Below are 18,267 nucleotides of genomic sequence, written 5' to 3'. Positions count from 1 at the left end.
TCAATGGGGGTCAGGGCAGATCTGGAGGTATGGCTAAATGTTTTTAGAGGACATCAATGGTGTATCGCTGAATTTTGTGGAAGAGAACACTGTGAGAAGTTGGCCTGGCATATGCTGGTCACTAGTTATAGTGGCCACCTTGCACCAGTCCAATTCGACTCTTATGGTAGATAGGTTTAAGACAACCTTTTAAAGAAAGCTATCCTAGTGGTAGCTGTGGAGAGCAGCCTTCAGGCTAAGTCTCTGAGGAATGTAAAGCAGCTTGTTTTACCTTATAATCTCTTGAATTACCAAATGAAATGACACTACACAGGTATATATATCAAATATATATGTATTTATTACTAGACACACTCTACTAATCTCTTTATGAGATTAGAAGTCAGGAACACATTCAAATATCAATGTTTCACAATAAGTTAAGCACAAATATGGCTGGGGCCCTAGGGGCGTACCAGACCATATACTAAAAAAGAGGTTTAAGAAAGTCGACTTGCAGAGGGACAAAGCCTAGGGCCTGTAGAATCGCTGGGGCTTCATTAATGCAGCAAAAGCAGGTAAGTAAAAGACCCACGGGAGACGCGTGCAGTGTGAGAACACAGCCGCGGGTTACCTATTGATTTCAATGGAGCAAGTCGCAGTTGGATTTTTAAAGTTTTAGGGTACTTCGACGAAGTCTACAAGCAAACCACTTACAAGGTAAGTAATTTGAGGGCCAACACACACTAGGGCACCGGAGTGCATGAGTTACCTCACCCAGGGAAGCCTGGTGCATAGGTGTCTTTTGGTGTCGGGTCGCGTCGCTGTTTTCTGTGGAAGCCGAAGAAGATTTGCTGCTTGCGAAGACTGAAGAAGGTTCCGGTGGAATCCAAGGCTGGATTCAAGATGAAGATGACCTGAAAGCAGAAGGGGCAGTGTTCACAGTCACTTGCCAGTGACCCGGGGCCAGGAAGATGGATGCCCACGGAAGTCGGGTGATTTCAGGTGATCAAGGGTGTTTTGACTCTTTGCTGACGAGGACCAGGAGGCATCGACGATGACCAGCAGCTGGATTCGGAGGGTCCCATGACGTCTGCAGCTTACTGAGGTGTCGGCAACCGGATTGGAGCCAACAAGCCTTGGCAACAGCAAGCCTTGTGGAAAGTGAATAAAGTCAGCGGTGCAGACCAGCAGGGTCTGAGGGACTCACCCAGCAAGGGTGAGTGAGGGCAAGCCTGGAGCAACCAGGGGAGCCCTTTGGTTTGATCAAAAAGTCTTCAGGGGATCCACAAGCCAACGGGCAAGGGATCGCAAAGATGCCACATGAGCCCACGGTCACTCGGGATGGGGTAGGCCTCTGATTTGTGCTGCACAACCTGCTGGAGGCTTGGGCCACAAATGGTCCAAAGCACAAGCTCGTAGAACATCGTGAAGGGGTTGCACTCAACAATAGTGCACGGTACCCGGGTATTGCTGTTCCTCGTCACTCGTGGGGTCCACTCGCCTCAGCTCTGCTGGGGACTCACAATGGCCGTCGAGAAGTCAGGAAATTCACTTCCGGGGCTGCAGGGACTTCGGACTCTAGCGGGAGCGGGAAAGTTTGCGACCGTTGATTAGAGTTTTTGGTGCCTGCCAAGCAGGGGAGTCACTCCTTGACTCCAAGGGAGATTCTTCCGTCTTCCAAAGGAAGTGGAACGTCGAAGGGCCAGGATTCTTCTTGTAAAGCGTCGTCCAGGGATTTCTAGTTTGCAATGGCAAGGGTTCCCTATCTTATACTAAAAGAAAGGGAGGGACTAGCTTCATGACCACTCCTCTGGGAGGGTCAGGGTAGGGGGTGTTTACACCCACTTCCCTTTGTCCAGTTTTGCGCCAGAGCAGGGACAGGTAGCCCCTAAAACGGTTAGAGCTGGCATATGCACAGAGGAACCTACTGCTCCCCCAGTGCAGGACTTCAAAGCACTCTAGGAGTGCACCCACCCAGCCCCAATACACTAAATCCTGTCTGGAAGGTGGTGACACCTCCCTGTGACAGGATGCCTATTGTTGGGCCTCCTCCACTGCGAGTTTCAGTCAGCAGCAGGAGGGCAGCCCAGTGGCTGTGCTGGTGGCATCCATTTTGTGATGCCAGGGCTCTTTCAGATTTCTACCGTGTTACCACAGTAGGTACATGTCATCCCCTCTAGAAGGGTGGGATCATACTCCCACACCAGTTACCTGTGTGGGGGTATGATTCCAAGTTGTTTGACACCAAACACAACATGTTTTGATGCAGTCATTCCAAAGTTAGCATTTACCGGTAGGTTATAATGCACTTAAGAGTATATGGTTTAACCGCATCCACAAACAGCCACAGAGAATAGACTCTGCCAGCTGCAGAGGGGTCCTGCTCATGCAGAGGTACCCCCTCACATTGTAAACCAAGCACCCTGCCCTCATGATTGATAGGGCCTGCCTTAGGGGTGACTGATAGTTTTATATGTGTGTGTATGGTGAGATATAGGAACCTATACCTCAGTGAGGAGTGCTAACACTACCTCACCCAGGCTGCAGTAGCAGGCCTGTGGTGTCAGATTTAGTCTGCTTCCCAGGGATGGCATAATACATGCTTCAGCCCCTGGTAGGCCTGTGAAGTACCTATGCCCTCGGTACCATATTCTAGGGGCTCATAAGGTACCACAGTATCCAATCACTAGTGCTTCTAGTATGCACTCCAAGTTGTTTAGAGAGAACAGAGAGACTGGGGCCCTAATTAGCAGGGACCCAGCCAGACTATAGCCAGAAACCAGTGTTAACATCAGAAAAAAAGTGGGGGCAACATAAGTGCAGTTCCTACTCTCCTACAAACACGGTCTGGCAGTTGCAAATATTTTCTGATGCCGCTGGTGCATTGGGCTTTGGTCTGTTTTGGGACAGGCGTTGGTGTGCGGAGAAATGGCTGGCGCATTGGTTGACCCAGGGTCGGAGCATTGCTTTTCTGGAGTTTTTTCCATTGCTGGTGGCGTTGGTGGTATGGGGCAGGGAGCTGCAGAACCGGACGGTCCTTTTCCACGTGGAGAACACCACAGTGGTTGAACTGGTGAATGGGTAGAGAGCGAGGGACTTGTGAGTTTTGATACTGTTACGTAGGTTCAGGTTGAACTGTTTACGCCTGAATGTTGTTTTTTTGTGCCAAGCATGTGCCTTGGGCAAGCAATGATGTGGCGAATGCTTTGTCTCATTTTCATTTTCAATGGCAGCGGTTTTGGGAGCAGAGCAGTGCAAGACACAGTTGCCGGACGACATGTGGGCCTGGGGGGAATTAGGCTGATAGGTCTGGTTGAGAAATCATTGGCTGACTCAATGCGGCAGAGTTACAGGCTGGCTTGGTCTGAGTTTGGAGAATCTGAATTTTGTGCTGAAGTGTATTGACAGGGGGCTTTCGCAGACGACCATTGCTGGAAAGTTGGCAGGGATATCCTTCTACAGTAAATTGTATCTGGGGTTTGATTCTGCAAAAGATGAATTGCTGAGCAGAGCGCTGAAGGGTTGGGGGAGGGAGCGAGGGTGCAGGGGGGCAGTGAGCGGGGCTATTATTTTTGAATTGTTGAAGGAACTGTTGGGGTTTTACCGGTTTGCTGTTATGATACATTTGAAGCACGTTTATTCAGGCTGTGCATGGTTTGGAAGTTTTTGGGAGCTTTCCGAGTGTCAGAACTGTTTGGCTCCCCACGGCGGGCTGATTTATTACAAGGTGAGGTAAATTTGGCTCATGGAAATCTGACAATCTGGTTGAGGCAATCGAAGATGGATCAGGCAGGGAGGGGGAGGTGGGTATGGCTGAAGAAAAGTGGATCCAGTGACGTGTGCCCGGTGCAGGAATAGCAGGAGTGTGAGTCGAAGGGTCTTAGGTGCGGAGATATTTCGCCATGCTTCTGGGGAAAGAGTCACGTCTTTTCAATTGTTGGCAGTGTTGCGCAGGACATTACGGAGGGTGGGGCGGAAGCCGGCTGACTATGGGACCCATTCCTTCAGAATAGGTGTGTTGCAAAGTCATCCTGTGCCCTGGGCACCCCCCAACTTTCTGCTGACTGATACTGGTGGTAACTGACTCTGACTGACCCTGGGCTCTGCCTAACCAGGCCCAGGGCCAGTGCTATGCTGAAAGAAACACATTAGAATACAACCTACATACACTATGGTACACAGGGGTATTGTGGGGTTCCCATGTGATAGGCATGACCTACCCTATAAGCCCCTAGTATATATAGGGCAGGGGGATTGAAACTACCTAGAAGTCCCTAGTACCCTAGGGCATGGCTGTTTAGAGGCCAGCAGCTCTTTTTGCACTTGCATGTCTGCACTGCTGAAGCCTGCGGTCAGTTTAAAAACAGCCCTGGGTGCCAGGACTGCTTTAAAAAAGTAAATTGTGCCTAAACTCGACTTTGGTGTTTGGGGGACTTAAAATGGATAACCTACAATGTTTTGGCATATAAGGGACCCCCAGGGTCTCCCCTAGGTATCCCAGGGGTGGGGGGTCAGATATGTATAAGATACACCCTTATAAAATGAGTTTTTATATGCCTGGTAAAGTAATATGTCACATTTCACTCCCCACATTGTGGTAAAGTGCTGCTCAAAATTCGACTTTGATGCTAGGAGCACTGTGGAGGGAGAATCTGCAATATGTCTACAGATTCAGAACCCCTAAAGTCTGCCCTAGTTGCACATGGGGTGGGGTTCCTGTAGATATAAGGCAAGTACTTATAAAATATGTTTTTGTAAGTCCTGGTGCTGGAAAAATGGCCCAAGTAATTTTACCCATTGCAAATCCCCTGTTACCTAGGTTAACATGGTAGGAAGATATTGATTAATAACTCTTGATAGGAGAGGGCTAGAAATGCCATTCAAAGACTTACCAAAATGGTATTATTAAATCCAACAATATCATACTGTTGAATTTCTCCTAAAGGAGAGCAGAGACCAGTGTCATTGACGGCTCTGAATTTACCACCTCAGGCAGATGGTAGGATTAAGGAAGGTATGAGCAGATGCAGGGGGAGGGGGGAGTCTAGGTAAATTAGCCATCCTAGGAGTGTGTTTAGCCAGCTCTTACCTCCTTGCTGGAAAATCAGCCATTATGGAATTGGAAGATTTGATGCACTCTGGAACAAAATAATGCCACACTCTACAGGATGCGGTCATAACTTTGAGGAGTTACCCTGCTCCCATTGGTCAGAAGTGACCTACTGCACGACCCAGAGAACTTGGAATAAGTATCTGAGAGGGGCAGAGCCTCTCAGATCTGCTGCTTGAAACTTAAGAAAGCAAGACGTTGCAATGCTGAGAATTTTGAAGTGCAATTTCTAAGGCCTGCCATCTGAAGACTGCACCATCTGAAACTACAGCCTTGTGGACTTCCCTTGCTGTAAAAGAACTAAAGAGTGGACTCCCTGCAAGCTACAGGTTAACAGAGCTCACCTGGACATCCCCAAAGAATTCCCAGCCTGGAGTACCAGTGGATTTGTAAGGGTTTTGTTCAAGTGGATTGCGGGATTGAAGTTTCACACTTTCAAGGACCCTCTTGGAGTTTCCAGAACCTTGGATTATGTGTTGGATACTTTGAGACCCGCAAGCAGAACTTCAGGAAGGAGTTCTAACTGGACCCAGCCTGCTAGAGAAGGTTGCCCCGGAGTGGTGAGAAATTCTCCAGAACAATTTCTAAAAGGTGTGTCCCTGTCAGAGAAAACGAAATGACTGACAGGGGCACTGTTGGCTTCTAAGCACTAGAAAGTGACTAATCTTAAAAAAGTCATATCTCTGGTTCCCTACAGTGAATTTTTTTCATTTTTGTGTTATTTAAAAGATACAAATATTACCTATTTTTGTAAATTGGTGTTGGATTTTTATTTTGTGTTTTGTCTTAATTATTTACTGAAATGGTGTTTTTAAATGCTTTACATACCTGTCTTTGAAGTTAAGCCTGCCTGCCTGCTCGCAGCCACGTTACCAAGGGTTGAGCATAGGAATAATTTTCTAAGACCTATTCCGAGCCCTATACTGTGTTAGTGGCCTTATTGCCAGTGGCAGACCTACATTTGCCCCTACCAATAATCCATTTTCCAACAAGGTGCAGCTTCTTCCGTGGCGCAATTGGGGTGGTCCTGGGGCCGGATTTGCCGGATTGGATGTTGGCGGTCTCGCTGTTGTGAGAGATATTTGAGAAAGTAAAAGGGGAGGTGTGTGGGTTGCTGCGCTGGGAGGGGAAAGGTTTTTTTTCTGATGCACGGTTTGTTTTTCCACAGTAACTATGTTTTCTTTTTGTCATTTGGTGCGTGAGAGGACCGGGGACCAAGACGGTCACCTGGATCATGGGACACTCGTTTGTTCACTGGGCAGCCAAGTATTCAGACCAGCAGCTGTACGGACGAAATTTGGGCCTGAGGAGCAGCCACCATGAAGTTAGCTGGTGGGGGAAAGGGGGAATGCGATGGGGTGCGCTGCTGCCTTGGCTAACCAAGATGGTTGCTCAGAAGGGCTGCCCGGATATGCTGGTTATCCACCTAGGGGAGAACAACTTGGTGCGGCTGTCAGGCTTGGCATTGCTGCAGGACATGCAAAGGGATTTGGAGGTTCTGAAGAAAAACCTTGCTGGAACATGTCTAGTGTGGACTGAGCTAGTGCCGAGGAGAGGAGCTGCCAATCATGCAGCTATTGATAAAGCGAGGAGAAAGCTGAATAGAGCAATGAGGGTTCTTTGCTTACCAAAGAACATTAAGTTGATTGCTCATGGGGGTCTGAGGCTGGAAGAGCCGGTCCTATTCCGGGATGATGGGGTGCACCTTTCGAGGATGGGTAATGCATATTACATGATGGAGATGAGGGACACAATCAGCAAGATTTGGAATTAGACCATCTGGTGTTGAAGGGAAGTGTGAGGTTTGAAAGGTGCACGAGGCAGTGTAGGGCAGGTAACCGCCCTATGGGGGTTACCTGGGTGGTGGATCTTTGGAGGGGTGGTGAGTCACGGATGGGCGGAGCCATCCCTGGGGGGGGAGGGACACTGGTGAAGGAGGACGGAGCACAGGAGGCAAGGGGCAGTCGAAGAAAGGCAAGAGAGGATGCTTAAGAGAGCTGTGAAGGTGAGAAGGGATGAATGGTAAACTTTACAGCAGGAATGGGAGGAGTGAGAGTGGTGAGACGGATGGAGAATGGATGAGGGGTATGCGTTGTTTATTGTTGATTAAAGTTATAGATTCGGATTGTTATGTTTAATAAACGTTTGGGAGTTATGATAACCATGTCCTAATAAATGGCCTTTTACGCTTCAAGCCAGCGTGGAGTATAGTTGTTGCGCGCTGTTGTCCGCCTGGGGGAATACAAGGTCGCAGACCAGTCTTCCCCCGGGGATCTTCGCGCTGCGGAAGGACATGGTGGGGTGGGAGGTCATGGGAGTGGGGTTAAGGTTCGACCGGTGGTGCCTATAAAGGTGCTAGGGCGAGAGGTTGCGGCCTCTTCCTAGCACCTCGCACCACCGGATTAGGGAGGGGTATTAGTAAAGTTAATTTGATCCACCCACCCACCCTACAGTTGAAAGGACGAGGGGGTGAGAAGTTTTGGCGTGCCAGTTTAGGACGGGTTATACAGCTCCAGGTTTGCAGATCTTTGGAGGGGGTGGTGAGTCACGGACGGGCGGAACCACCCCTGGGGAGGGGTACACAGGTGAAGGAGGGCGGAGCACAGGAGGCAAGGGGCAGCCGAAGAAAGGCAAGAGAGGATGCTTAAGAGGGCTGTGAAGGTGAGAAGGGATGTATGGTGAACTTTACAGCAGGAATGAGAGGAGTGAGAGTGGTGAGACGGATGGAGAATGGATGAGGGGTATGCGTTGTTTATTGTTGATTAAAGTTATAGATTTGGATTGTTATGTTTAATAAACGTTTGGGAATTATGATAACTATGTCCTAATAAATGGCCTTTTACGCTTCAAGCCAGCGTGGAGTGTAGTTATTGCGGAAACAGTGCGACGAAGACCTAAGCGGGCGGCCACCCAGCAGGAAGGCCCGCACAAGCATGCAGGCTGTAGGTGAGACTACGTCGCCAGTGTAGCGGGCCTCGTCGCCAGTGTAGCGGGCCTCGTGGATAAGGCAGCCTCAGCGTTGCAGCGCAGAATAAGGCTATACCCACACACAGCTTGGGTGCAGGCAAAATACCTCATGCAGTCCTTGCCCTTTTACTATATAGCCTCTGGACACGCCTGGCCAGAGATTGGTACAGGGTGTCACTTTCGGGTCACACCAGCACCACGAGGGCGGTGCTCGGATTATTACATCTCGCACTTAGGTAAAGCAAAAAAAAACTACAGCTACTATACAGCGAGTTGCTGGATATTCAGCATGGTGCACTTGCTCTCGATAGACAGCAGCAGACAGTGGGAAAGGTGGAAAGTGGAACAGAGCAGCACTATTGATGGCGGGAGGAGAGAGGGTAAAGGAACTGAGGAAAGGAGGCTGGCAGCAGGTAAAGGGTAAAGAGAGAAAGGCCGCAGTGGAGCCGGAGAAGTGCCGGAAAGAGAGCAGAGAGTAGCAGAGCTGGGCAGGAGGAGAAGAAAGAGACGGTGCTTAATTTGTAAAAATAAAATAAGTTTGGTTCCCCAAGTTATTTCATTGGAGACACTGCAGCTTATACACCCTGTGTCAGTGCTCCCAAATGCAGTGTCACCATTACCTACTAACCATCCCATTTCAACTAATGTGACGATTTGAATTTTCATTATTGCATGTCACCAAAGCTGTAAGAATGGGCTGGATGTGGTATTCTTATTTTAATGTATGTTGAAGCTCTAAGCGATCTGCTGAAGTGCTTCTCTGAACAATAGACAGCGCCACCACGTGGTGGATTGTCGGAAATAAGTGCTGGTGTTGACAATTAAGTGCGGTGCCGAGCACCAGCAAACACCTACGCAAATTAAGCACTGGAACCAGGGCAGCAAATAACCAGGCAGAAGGAGAGCAGGTAGCAGTGCATCAGTGGAGCAGGACAGGAGGGGAGAACATGGGAGCAAGTCAGTAGAAGAGGTATCTGAGCACATAGCAACATCGGGGCAGATGTGGAGGGATTTTAGGGGCAGTTTACCAGGGGAGAGGAGAGTGAAGGGCAAAAGTGGGGCAGAAGGAAGTGGGGCAGGAGTGGAGAGGGTATGGTAGCAGTGGGAGAGAAGAAGAGGAGAGGATATAGCAACATCGGGGCAAGTAGGGAGGGATTTTAGGGACAGTTTAGCTGGGGTGAGGAGAGTGCAGGGCAGAAGTGGGGCAGGGGTGGAGAGGGTACGGTAGCAGTGGGGGAGAGGAGAGGATATAGCAACATCGGGGCAAGTAGGGAGGGATCTTAGGGACCGTTTAGCTGGGGAGAGGAGAGTGCAGGGCAGAAGTGGGGCAGGAGTGGAGAAGGTACGGTAGCAGTGGGGGAAAGGAGAGGATATAGCAACATCGGGGCAAGTAGGGAGGGATCTTAGGGGCAGTTTAGCTGGGGAGAGGAGAGTGCAGGGCAGAAGTGGGGCAGGAGTGGAGAGGGCATGGTAGCAGTGGGGAGAAGAGAAGGAAAGAGAAGAGAAGCAGTATTTATGAGGCATGTTGACGGTAGAGTAGGGCAGCAGGAGGAGGGGATGGGGAAAACAACCTGGGATGGTAAAGCAGGGAAGGAGATAGCGAGGAGGTGGAGAGGATGGCTAATGGAGAGTGGGAAATAAAGTGGGGGTCCATGAAACACGAACAACTATTTAAAATGGTGCAGGCAACAGGGAATGGCAGAGCTGGGACGCCTCTCAAAAAAGAGCCAGGGGTAGAGTGGGGTGAGGGCCACAAATAAGATCAAACTCCTCAAATTTGGTGCAAGAGAGCAGTGAGCAGAGGGACACGAGCAAGGGAACACAAGGAAGGGAGAAAAATAAGTGAGTCGAGATCACTCCTCAAATAAATGAGGGCCGAGCTGAGACCACTCCTCAAATAACCGAAGGAGAGAAAAGAAGCCTCTGTCCAAATAAATGAAAGTCGAGATTGGGGTCCACCTCTGAAATAGAGGGGACCGCAGAGGCGGGGCCTCAAATCGAGGAGAAGATAACGCAGGAGCCTCTCCACGAGTAAACGAGGGGATGGCGTGGAACGCTCCACAAACAACCCAGAAAAGAAGCGGCGACCACCCTCAAATGACAAATGTGACAACTAACAGAGGCCACGCGAAAAATAAATGAGCAACGGGAACACAGACCCCTCCTCGCATAAAAATAAATGAGGCGAGAGGACAAGACCTCCCCCTAAATCAATGAGGAACTGACAAGGGCGGCTCCGAAAATAAAGGAAAAGTGAGATGAACTGACTCCCGAAAAAATCTCCACAAATAAATGAGGTGAGAAAGTACACCTAAAAGAGCATTCACAAACGAGTGTCGCTGGGGGGGGGGGGGGGGGGGGGGTGGAGACCACTCCTCGAAACTCCCCAATTAAAAGACACGCACGTAGAGGTCACTGCTCAAATAAAAAAAAAAAATATCGAGATTAGAGATCGCAAATTAACAAATGTGCAGTAGAGAGCTGGGAAAACGCCTCACTAAATGAAAAGAGAGCAGAAGTCACTCCTCACATAAATAACGGGAGGAGGGAGGCCCCTTTTCAAATAAAGGTAGGGGGTGGATGGGATCTGGTTCAATGACCCGGGCCGCTCCCAAATAAATACATGGAGGTCTAGCACCCCTCAAACAAATCAGTAAAACAGAGCATAGAACACGCCAGAGATTAGCTGGAACATGGGACCACTCCTCAAACAAAGGAACAGCAATTACTTTCCAAATGAAATCGAAAAAGGGCAGAGAATATTCCAGAAAAGATTTCAGCGGGTATCATGCGCGCAATGCATACACCAAAGGGCTGGGAGAGCCCACTCCTCGATGCTTAAGTGCAAGAAGGACATAGCTGCTTTACCCCCCCCCCCCCCTCCTTTTTTGTCGTCGAGGGTGGGGGGCTCTCGGTTTGTCTTCCAGGCTCTGTCACAACAGCCTGCATCACCGAGCTCAGACCCACTGCAGGACCCCAGGGGTGAGACGAGCAGCTCCACGCGGGCTCTGCTGACACCCACGAGATCTGGCAGGAGCAGCCGAGGGCAGTGAAGGCGCCAGCTGGGGCTCCGAGGTGAGGGGCAGGGCAGCGACAGAGGCGGCAGCCCTCACGAGAACTCGAGTTACAAAGCAGCTCTGCGGGCAGTGAAAGGCCAGGGAGCAGGTGGCAGCGCAGAACCCGCTCCAGAACTACAGCTCTGGAGGAGGAACCAGGCCTGCGGGAGCTGGGACCCGTGAAAACTCGGGACCCGACCCAGAACACCTATGAAGGAAGAGCTGGGCCTGTGAGGACGGGGGTCATCTTAGAACGTGGATTCTGACAGAAAGCTGTCGTTCTATATCAGACTTAGAGAAAGTCCTACCAACGTTCAGAAACTGCTCCAAAACTACGAAGCTTAAGAAAAAGGGCGGGAAAATAACACTAGCCCCCCTAAGGACCCAGAAGCTGTGCCAGGCCAAGGCTCGGCTTCCACGGTAGTTCATTATCCACAGCCGGCTCCAGAGCTGAATGTCTAGAAGCAAAGAGAATGAGCTGCAAGAACAAACACTAGGTACCTGCAAGTCCGAACCGAGTCTAAAACGACAGCTGTACAAGAAGGACGAGGCAATCAGGGACAGTTTAGTGCTCATAGCCAGATCTAAAACTAGATCTCTGAAGGGAACGTGAGATCCACGAGAACAGGCCCAGAACCTGTGTCAGAACTGCGGCTCTCGGGTGGACTTATGACCCGACTCGGAGTGCAGCCCTGATGGTAGGAGGTGACCTGCAGGGGCGAGGGGACTAGGCCACGACGAGGAGGAAGAGAATGTGTGCAGTCTGCAGCTCACGAACAGCTCCAGAATACCACCTCTGAAGAAAGAGGGGGCAAAACAGGAGTGTTGCGGACCTGCTCCTAACCAGCTCCGAAGAGCGGGGACAGGCGAGGATTGCGCTTCTGAGACTAACTCCTTTTGTCGAAGCTGCAAAGTTGAAAGGGGATCGTGGAAGGCAGCAGCACCCCCTCACACACACACACACACAGTCCACGCGCGGTGCGCGTGCTTTGGAATCACTGACAGCAGCGGGAGCACTGAGGGAGCCGCTGTCATCGGAGGCAGGAGGCGCAACACTGACCGAACCCCCCACCCCCACCGCAACACGACTCTCGGCTCGGGCAACCGGCGCTCTGCGCACACAGCTCAGACCGAGAACTAAACTGCCCGCCCGGAGCCAGCGTCTGATCCGAGCTCTGAGGCGAGACCGTCAAAGAACAGGAGCTCCGGATCCCATCCTACCCGAGCTCTAGAGCCCAAAGAAACAGGGCTCCCGGCTCCTCGTTTAGACAACTCTTGAGGAGCTCCTCTCAAGAACTAGTACTTCAGACCCTTATCCAGTTACGTAGCGGAGACCCTCGGAGCATCAGAGCTCAAGAACACTCGCCTCACCGGAACTCTGACCGGGCTCGGCGCCAGAGCTCGAGGACCGTCATATAAAAGGAAACTCTAAAGAATCAGAGCTCCAGGACTCTCGCCTCCCCGAGCCGTGAAGAAGACTTATAGCATCCGAGCGCTGAGAAGGAGCCCCTCAGAGGGTCAGAGCGCTGGACACCCTCAGAGGACCGGATCGCCGGACCAGCATCTCATCTGAGCTCTGAGGGTAAACTCTCAGACTAGAGCACTGAAAACCCTCAAGAACCGGAGTCCCGAGATTCACTTCTCAGTCGAGCTCTGAGGGGGGACAATCGGAGTGGAGAGGCGCAGGGACTACATCTTAACCGAACCCCGAAGACTCCTCAAAGACCAGACCAAGGACAGCAGCTTCCAGAAGCTCGTGCCATCCGATCTCTGAGGGAAAGTCCCACAATAACCAAGGCTCAATGTCTCTCGTGTAATAAAGAGCCCAGAAGAGCCACAGGACGCCCCCCGAAGCATCACTGCAGCGAGAGCCCCTCACGCGGGGCCGGCGGGAGCGCAGTTCCACAAAGTTTGCAGCAGGCACCTGTTGTTGGGCAGCAGGAGCGGGGAGAGGAGGGCAGGGCTGGCGGGTCCTCTGCGAGAGTCTGGGCTCTGAAGGGAAGGGGCAGGGGGTCTCCTGGCTAGAAGAGGGCGACAGGGTCCGGGAGCTGGTAGCAGCCGAGGCGCCTCTCAAGAGAAGGGGCTAGGGCCACCTTTAACAGAAATTGCTAGGAGGGGGGTCTCTGCAGGGGTCCTGGCGCCATCTCGTCCTTCTCTGGGTGCGAGGGGCTGGTGAGGGAGAGGGTTCCTTCAGAAAAACGTGTCCCCTTCAAACAAGAACAGGCCGCACCTCTCGCCCCCCTGGCACACAGTGGCCTAAGGGACTGGTGACCCCGAAAGAAAGAGCAGGTAGGGCCGGGGGCGCACTGGGAAGAACTGGACGTAGGGACAGAGATCTCCTGGAACTAAGAACCGCATTTACAGGCTGGGGTCCGCTGAAGTGGCAGGAACTTTCTGTGGGGATTTGGAGTCCACGCCACTGAGTGTCTGTGGATCATTCCGAAGTCAGGCAGGGAGGGGCTGGGGGTCCACTGGGATTAAGAACAGGCGTAGGGCTAGGAGTTCTTATAGGGGGGCAGCGAGTAGTAGATCGGGGTGCCCTGCACAAAACAGAAGACTGCAGCTAGTGGCGAAGGGTCCTCTGGAAATAAGAGGGGTTCGGTTAAGAACTGGGGTTCGCTGTGGTAACCCCAGGTGGGGGTGAGGGGCCATCCATACGTAGCAGTGGTAGAGGCTGGGATATGCTGGTCTTCAGGAAGAGAGGTGTAGGCAGTGCCAGGGGGGTCTTCGGACAAAAGAGGCAGTAAGTGTAGGCCGTGCTCTACGTTAGGAAGTGGCAGTGCGAGTAGGGAGCAGGTGGAAGGCAAAAGCAGGGTAGGGACAAAAAGAAAAGCCAGGGGCTCGCTTCCTGGCTGAAGGGGAAGCATATCAGGGATTTTGGGTCCTTTTAAGGGTGGGGATAGACTGGACTCCCGCCCCTAGACCTGGCGGCATCCTCCGAACGCCTGGAGCCTAGATCAACAGGTTGGTGCCAGAAGCTCATTCGTCATCAGCGTCGTCTTTCTGCAGTGTCTGTCAGTGGCCGCTCCTGGGGTATGTAGCCAGTCCAGAGGAGATCTTCGTCATTGGTTGAACCTAGATGTCTGTGGTGTGCGCTCCTCTCCAAAGATCGTGGCTGCCGACTGTCTACGGGTGGTCTGATCATTGAGTGTGCCCTGAAACTTGTCCTTTTTGGCAGTAGTGGTCTCCAGAAGTTTCTGGCCAGTCTTCTTCAGGAGTTATGGGCAGTGCCCAGCATCTGGTAGTCCAGGACATCCACCAAAGAAAGGAAGTGTTGGTCAGAAGTCCTTGGTTGTAGTAGTACTGTCCAAAGGTCATTGGCCGAAGTTCTTTGAAGGATCTTGGTGGACACTGAGTGGAGATGTGCTCCCTGGAAGATCTTGACTGGTGGGCCTGCTAGGTACTTGGACAGAAGGTACTCATAGTCTCGTGGCAGGTGTTCCCCGAAACCATTGTCTGCGTATCACTCCCTGGATAGCCCTTTTTGAAGTTGTGGCTTTCATGGTCTGAGGCCATAGTGGTGTTCCTCAGAGGCCCTTGGCTGTTGTGGTTCAACACTGAAGTATTTTGCTACATTGACTCTCCTCAGAGATCATTGGCTGGAGTGGCGCTCCTCAGAGGTCATTGGCTGAGTTGTGCTCCTCAAAGGTCATTGGTCAGAGTGGTGCTCCTCAAAGGTCATTGGCCAGAGTGGTGCTCCTCAAAGGTCATTGGCTGGAGTGGTGCTCCTCAAAGGTCATTGGCTGGAGTGGTGCTCCTCAATGGTCATTGGCTGGAGTGGTGCTCCTCAAATGTCATTGGCTGGAGTGGCGCTTCTCAGAGGTCATTGGCGCGAGTGGTGCTCCTGAGAGAGCTTGACTGGAATGGTGCTCATCACAGGTATTTGTCTGGAGTGATGCTCTTCAGAAGTCCTTGGCCGGAGTGGCGCTCCTCAGAAGTAATTGGCTGAAGTAGTTCTCCTCAGAGATCATTGGCTGGAGTGGCACTCGCTCAAGGTCCTGAGCTGGAGTGGGGCTGCTGCTGGGTGCTTCTTGGCACAGATAGGGGTTCCTCTACCCCTTTGAGAACATTTCACCATTACTTCTAAAAGTGAAGACGACTTCCTCACCCTGGCGGCCACCAGACTGAGCCGCAAAAAACGGGTAATTGGGGCGGCCATCGGTGTGGCCATGGTGCTGGTTTTGCTTGTCGCCATTCCGCTGCTGGTCCACAGCTCAAAGACCACCAACCACTATGAGATGTTGGGCAGCTGCAGGATGGTTTGCGACCCCTTCACCCCCCAAACCTCAGGGGAGTCCAGCCAGGAGCTGGCTCTGGCCTCACCACCCACCTACCTGCAGGGGAGCCACAGCAAAAAGGGCAAGCTGGGCACGAGGGGACTTCCGGGGCCACCGGGCCCTCCTGGACCGAGGGGCCCTCCGGGGGAGCCAGGAAGGCCGGGGCCACCAGGACCTCCTGGACCAGGTCCTGGGGGCTACGTACCCTCCTACTACAGCCCCAAGATCGCCTTCTATGCCGGCCTCAAGAAACCTCACGAGGGCTACGAGGTGCTCCGCTTCGACGATGTGGTGACCAACGTGGGCAACTACTATGAGCCGGCCACGGGCAAGTTCACCTGTCCCCTCCCGGGCATCTACTTCTTCACCTACCATGTGCTGATGAGGGGGGGCGATGGCACCAGCATGTGGGCAGATCTATTGAAGAACATGCAGGTAAGGGTCCCAGTGCCCATCCAAGATCGTACTACTGCCTTTACTACTGCGTCGTAACTGCGCTTACTATTGCTTCATTTCCGCCTCTACTAGTGCCACATCACTCCTCCTACCTCTGCCTCATCACTGGTCCTACCACTGCCTCATCACTGTCCACTACTGTCTCATCACTGGTCCTACTACTGCATCATCACTGCCCCACTGCTGTCTCATCACTGTTCACTACTGTCTAATCACTATTCACTACTGTCTCGTCACTGGTCATACGACTGCCTCATCACTGTCCACTGCTGTCTCATCACTTCCCCACTGCTGTCTCATCACTGCCCCACTGCTGTCATATCACTGTTCACTACTGTCTTATCACTGTTTACTATTGTCTCATCACTGTTCACTACTGTCTCATCACTGTCTGACTACTGCTTCATCACTGCCCCACTGCTATCTCATCACTGCTCAATAGTGCCACATCACTGTTCACAGCCTCATCACTGGCCCATTACGGCCTCATCACTGCTCCTAACACTGCCCCTACCATTGCCTCATCACTGCCTCACTACTGCCTCATCACTGCCACTCTTCTGCCTCATCACTATTCACTACTGCCTCATCACTGTTGACTACTGTCTCTCATCACTGCTCCTATCACTGCTTGACTACTGCTTCATCACTGCCCCAGTGCTGTCTCATCACTGCTCAATAGTGCCTCATCACTGTTCACTACAGCCTAATCACTGGCCCATTACTGCCTCATCACTGCTCCTACCACTGCCCCTACCACTGCCCCTACCACTGCCTCATCGCTGCCTCACTACTGCCTCATCACTGCCACACTGCTGTCTCATCACTATTCTCTACTGTCTCATCCCTGTTGAGTGCTGTCTCATCACTGTTGACTATTGTCTCATCACTGTTCACTACTGTCTCATCACTGCTCCTATCACTGCCTGACTACTGCCTCATCACTGCCACACTGCTGTGTCATCACTGTTCACTAGTGCCTCATCATTGCCTCATCACTGTCCCTACTACTGCCTCCTCACTGCCTCACTACTGCCTCATAACTCTCCCACTGCTGTCTCATCACCGTTCACTAGTGCCTCATCACTGCCCCACTGCTGTCTCATCACTACTCACTAGTGCCTCAGCACTGCCTCACTTGCCTCGTCACTGCCTCACTACTGCTTCACCCCTACCCCACTGCGGTCTCGTCACTGGTCACTAGTGCCTTATCACTGCTCACTACAGCCTCGTCACTGGCCCGCTACTGCCTCATCACTGCTTCTTCCACTGCCTCATCACTCCATCACTATTGCCTCACCACTGTAGCACTGCTGTCTCATTACTGTTCACTAGTGCCTCATCACTGCTTCTTTCACTGCCTCATCACTCCCTCACTACTATTTCACCACTGTACCACTGCTGTCTAATTACTGTTCACTAGTGCCTCATCACTGCTCACTTTTGACTCATTACTGCTCAATACTGCCTCACTATTGCCCCAGCTCTGCTCACTACTGCCCCCATCCCCCCCAGAGTAGCTTTGCATCCGTCACTGCCCCCCCCCACCGCCCCATCATTGCTAATACTCCTACTATTGCTCGATCACTGCACCTACTTTAGTACTACCGTGCCCATCAATTACCTTACGTCTACCTCCACTAGTGCCATCCACACTGCCCCTGCTAATACTGCCCCAGACAGTACTGCCACGACGACGGTCTCTACTGACCCACACCTGCTCCTACTCCCACTGGCCCACCACTTTCCCTACCACTAACAGAACTACTGACCAGGACTGACCTCAGTGGCAGCCCCAAGTTCGGGTTCGTAGGGCGTGCACGCCCGAGAGTGCGTGAAACCACTCAAAAGGGCCGCCAACGCTCCCCACTGCAGAGTTGCTGTGCTGCCCACTGGCTGCATTAAAGGACAGTGACCTTCGACCTTTCCCATGTGTGTAAGTAACCCTCTTCAATCAGCTGTGATCTGCAGATCCAACCCAAGGTCCAGCGATGTTTACTCTGCCCCCGGGGCTTTATTCTGCTTCTGTCCACAACTAACCACCCAACACTAGGGGGCGGTGTCTGGGGTACTCAGCGCTCACTCCAGGACGAAGGGAGCATCTCAGTCAATGCGCCTCAATACTGCCTGGACCATGCCTGGCCGTTACAAGGCCAAGCCATCCACTGGGCTCCCATGATGCACCTCTACACTGGTGAAACATTCACGCGCCATGACTTTCACCATGCATGGCTGTCTCATGGCCGAGATCTCCCAGGAGCTCTGCTTGTCCTCTCCCGTACCGCTGCACCTGTACTGATGTATCCGCAAAGCGCCTCTAGCCTGACCACCACCGGGCACTGATCAAGTGAAGCTCCCACTACATACTCAGAATTCCCCTTAGCGTGCACTGGTCCCAGCAGGGAGACATCTGCAGAGT

The 18,267-nt window shown here is 52.0% G+C and overlaps 1 protein-coding gene across 2 annotated transcripts in view; it reads left to right on the top strand.

Annotated features, from left to right (window-relative positions):
- Positions 1 to 18,267, top strand: part of C1QL4 (complement C1q like 4) — a 437,587-nt gene that overhangs the window by 124,632 nt on the left and 294,688 nt on the right. Inside the window, exon 1 of one of the 2 annotated variants that reach the window (XM_085600257.1) lies at positions 12,423 to 15,827. The exons of the other annotated variant lie outside the window; for it this stretch is intronic. Within the exon in view, the coding sequence (XP_085456383.1) occupies positions 15,285 to 15,827 (543 nt within the window). The 5' untranslated portion in view covers positions 12,423 to 15,284. Of the gene's footprint in view, positions 1 to 12,422; positions 15,828 to 18,267 lie in introns of those variants that run through there. 2 annotated transcript variants of the gene reach the window in all.

Source organism: Triturus cristatus, chromosome 4_2, assembly GCF_964204655.1.
Source record: "Triturus cristatus chromosome 4_2, aTriCri1.1, whole genome shotgun sequence".
NCBI lineage: Eukaryota > Metazoa > Chordata > Amphibia > Caudata > Salamandridae > Triturus > Triturus cristatus.
The sequence above is the reverse complement of the archived record's forward strand: the minus strand, read 5'-3'. Positions and strand labels throughout refer to the sequence as shown.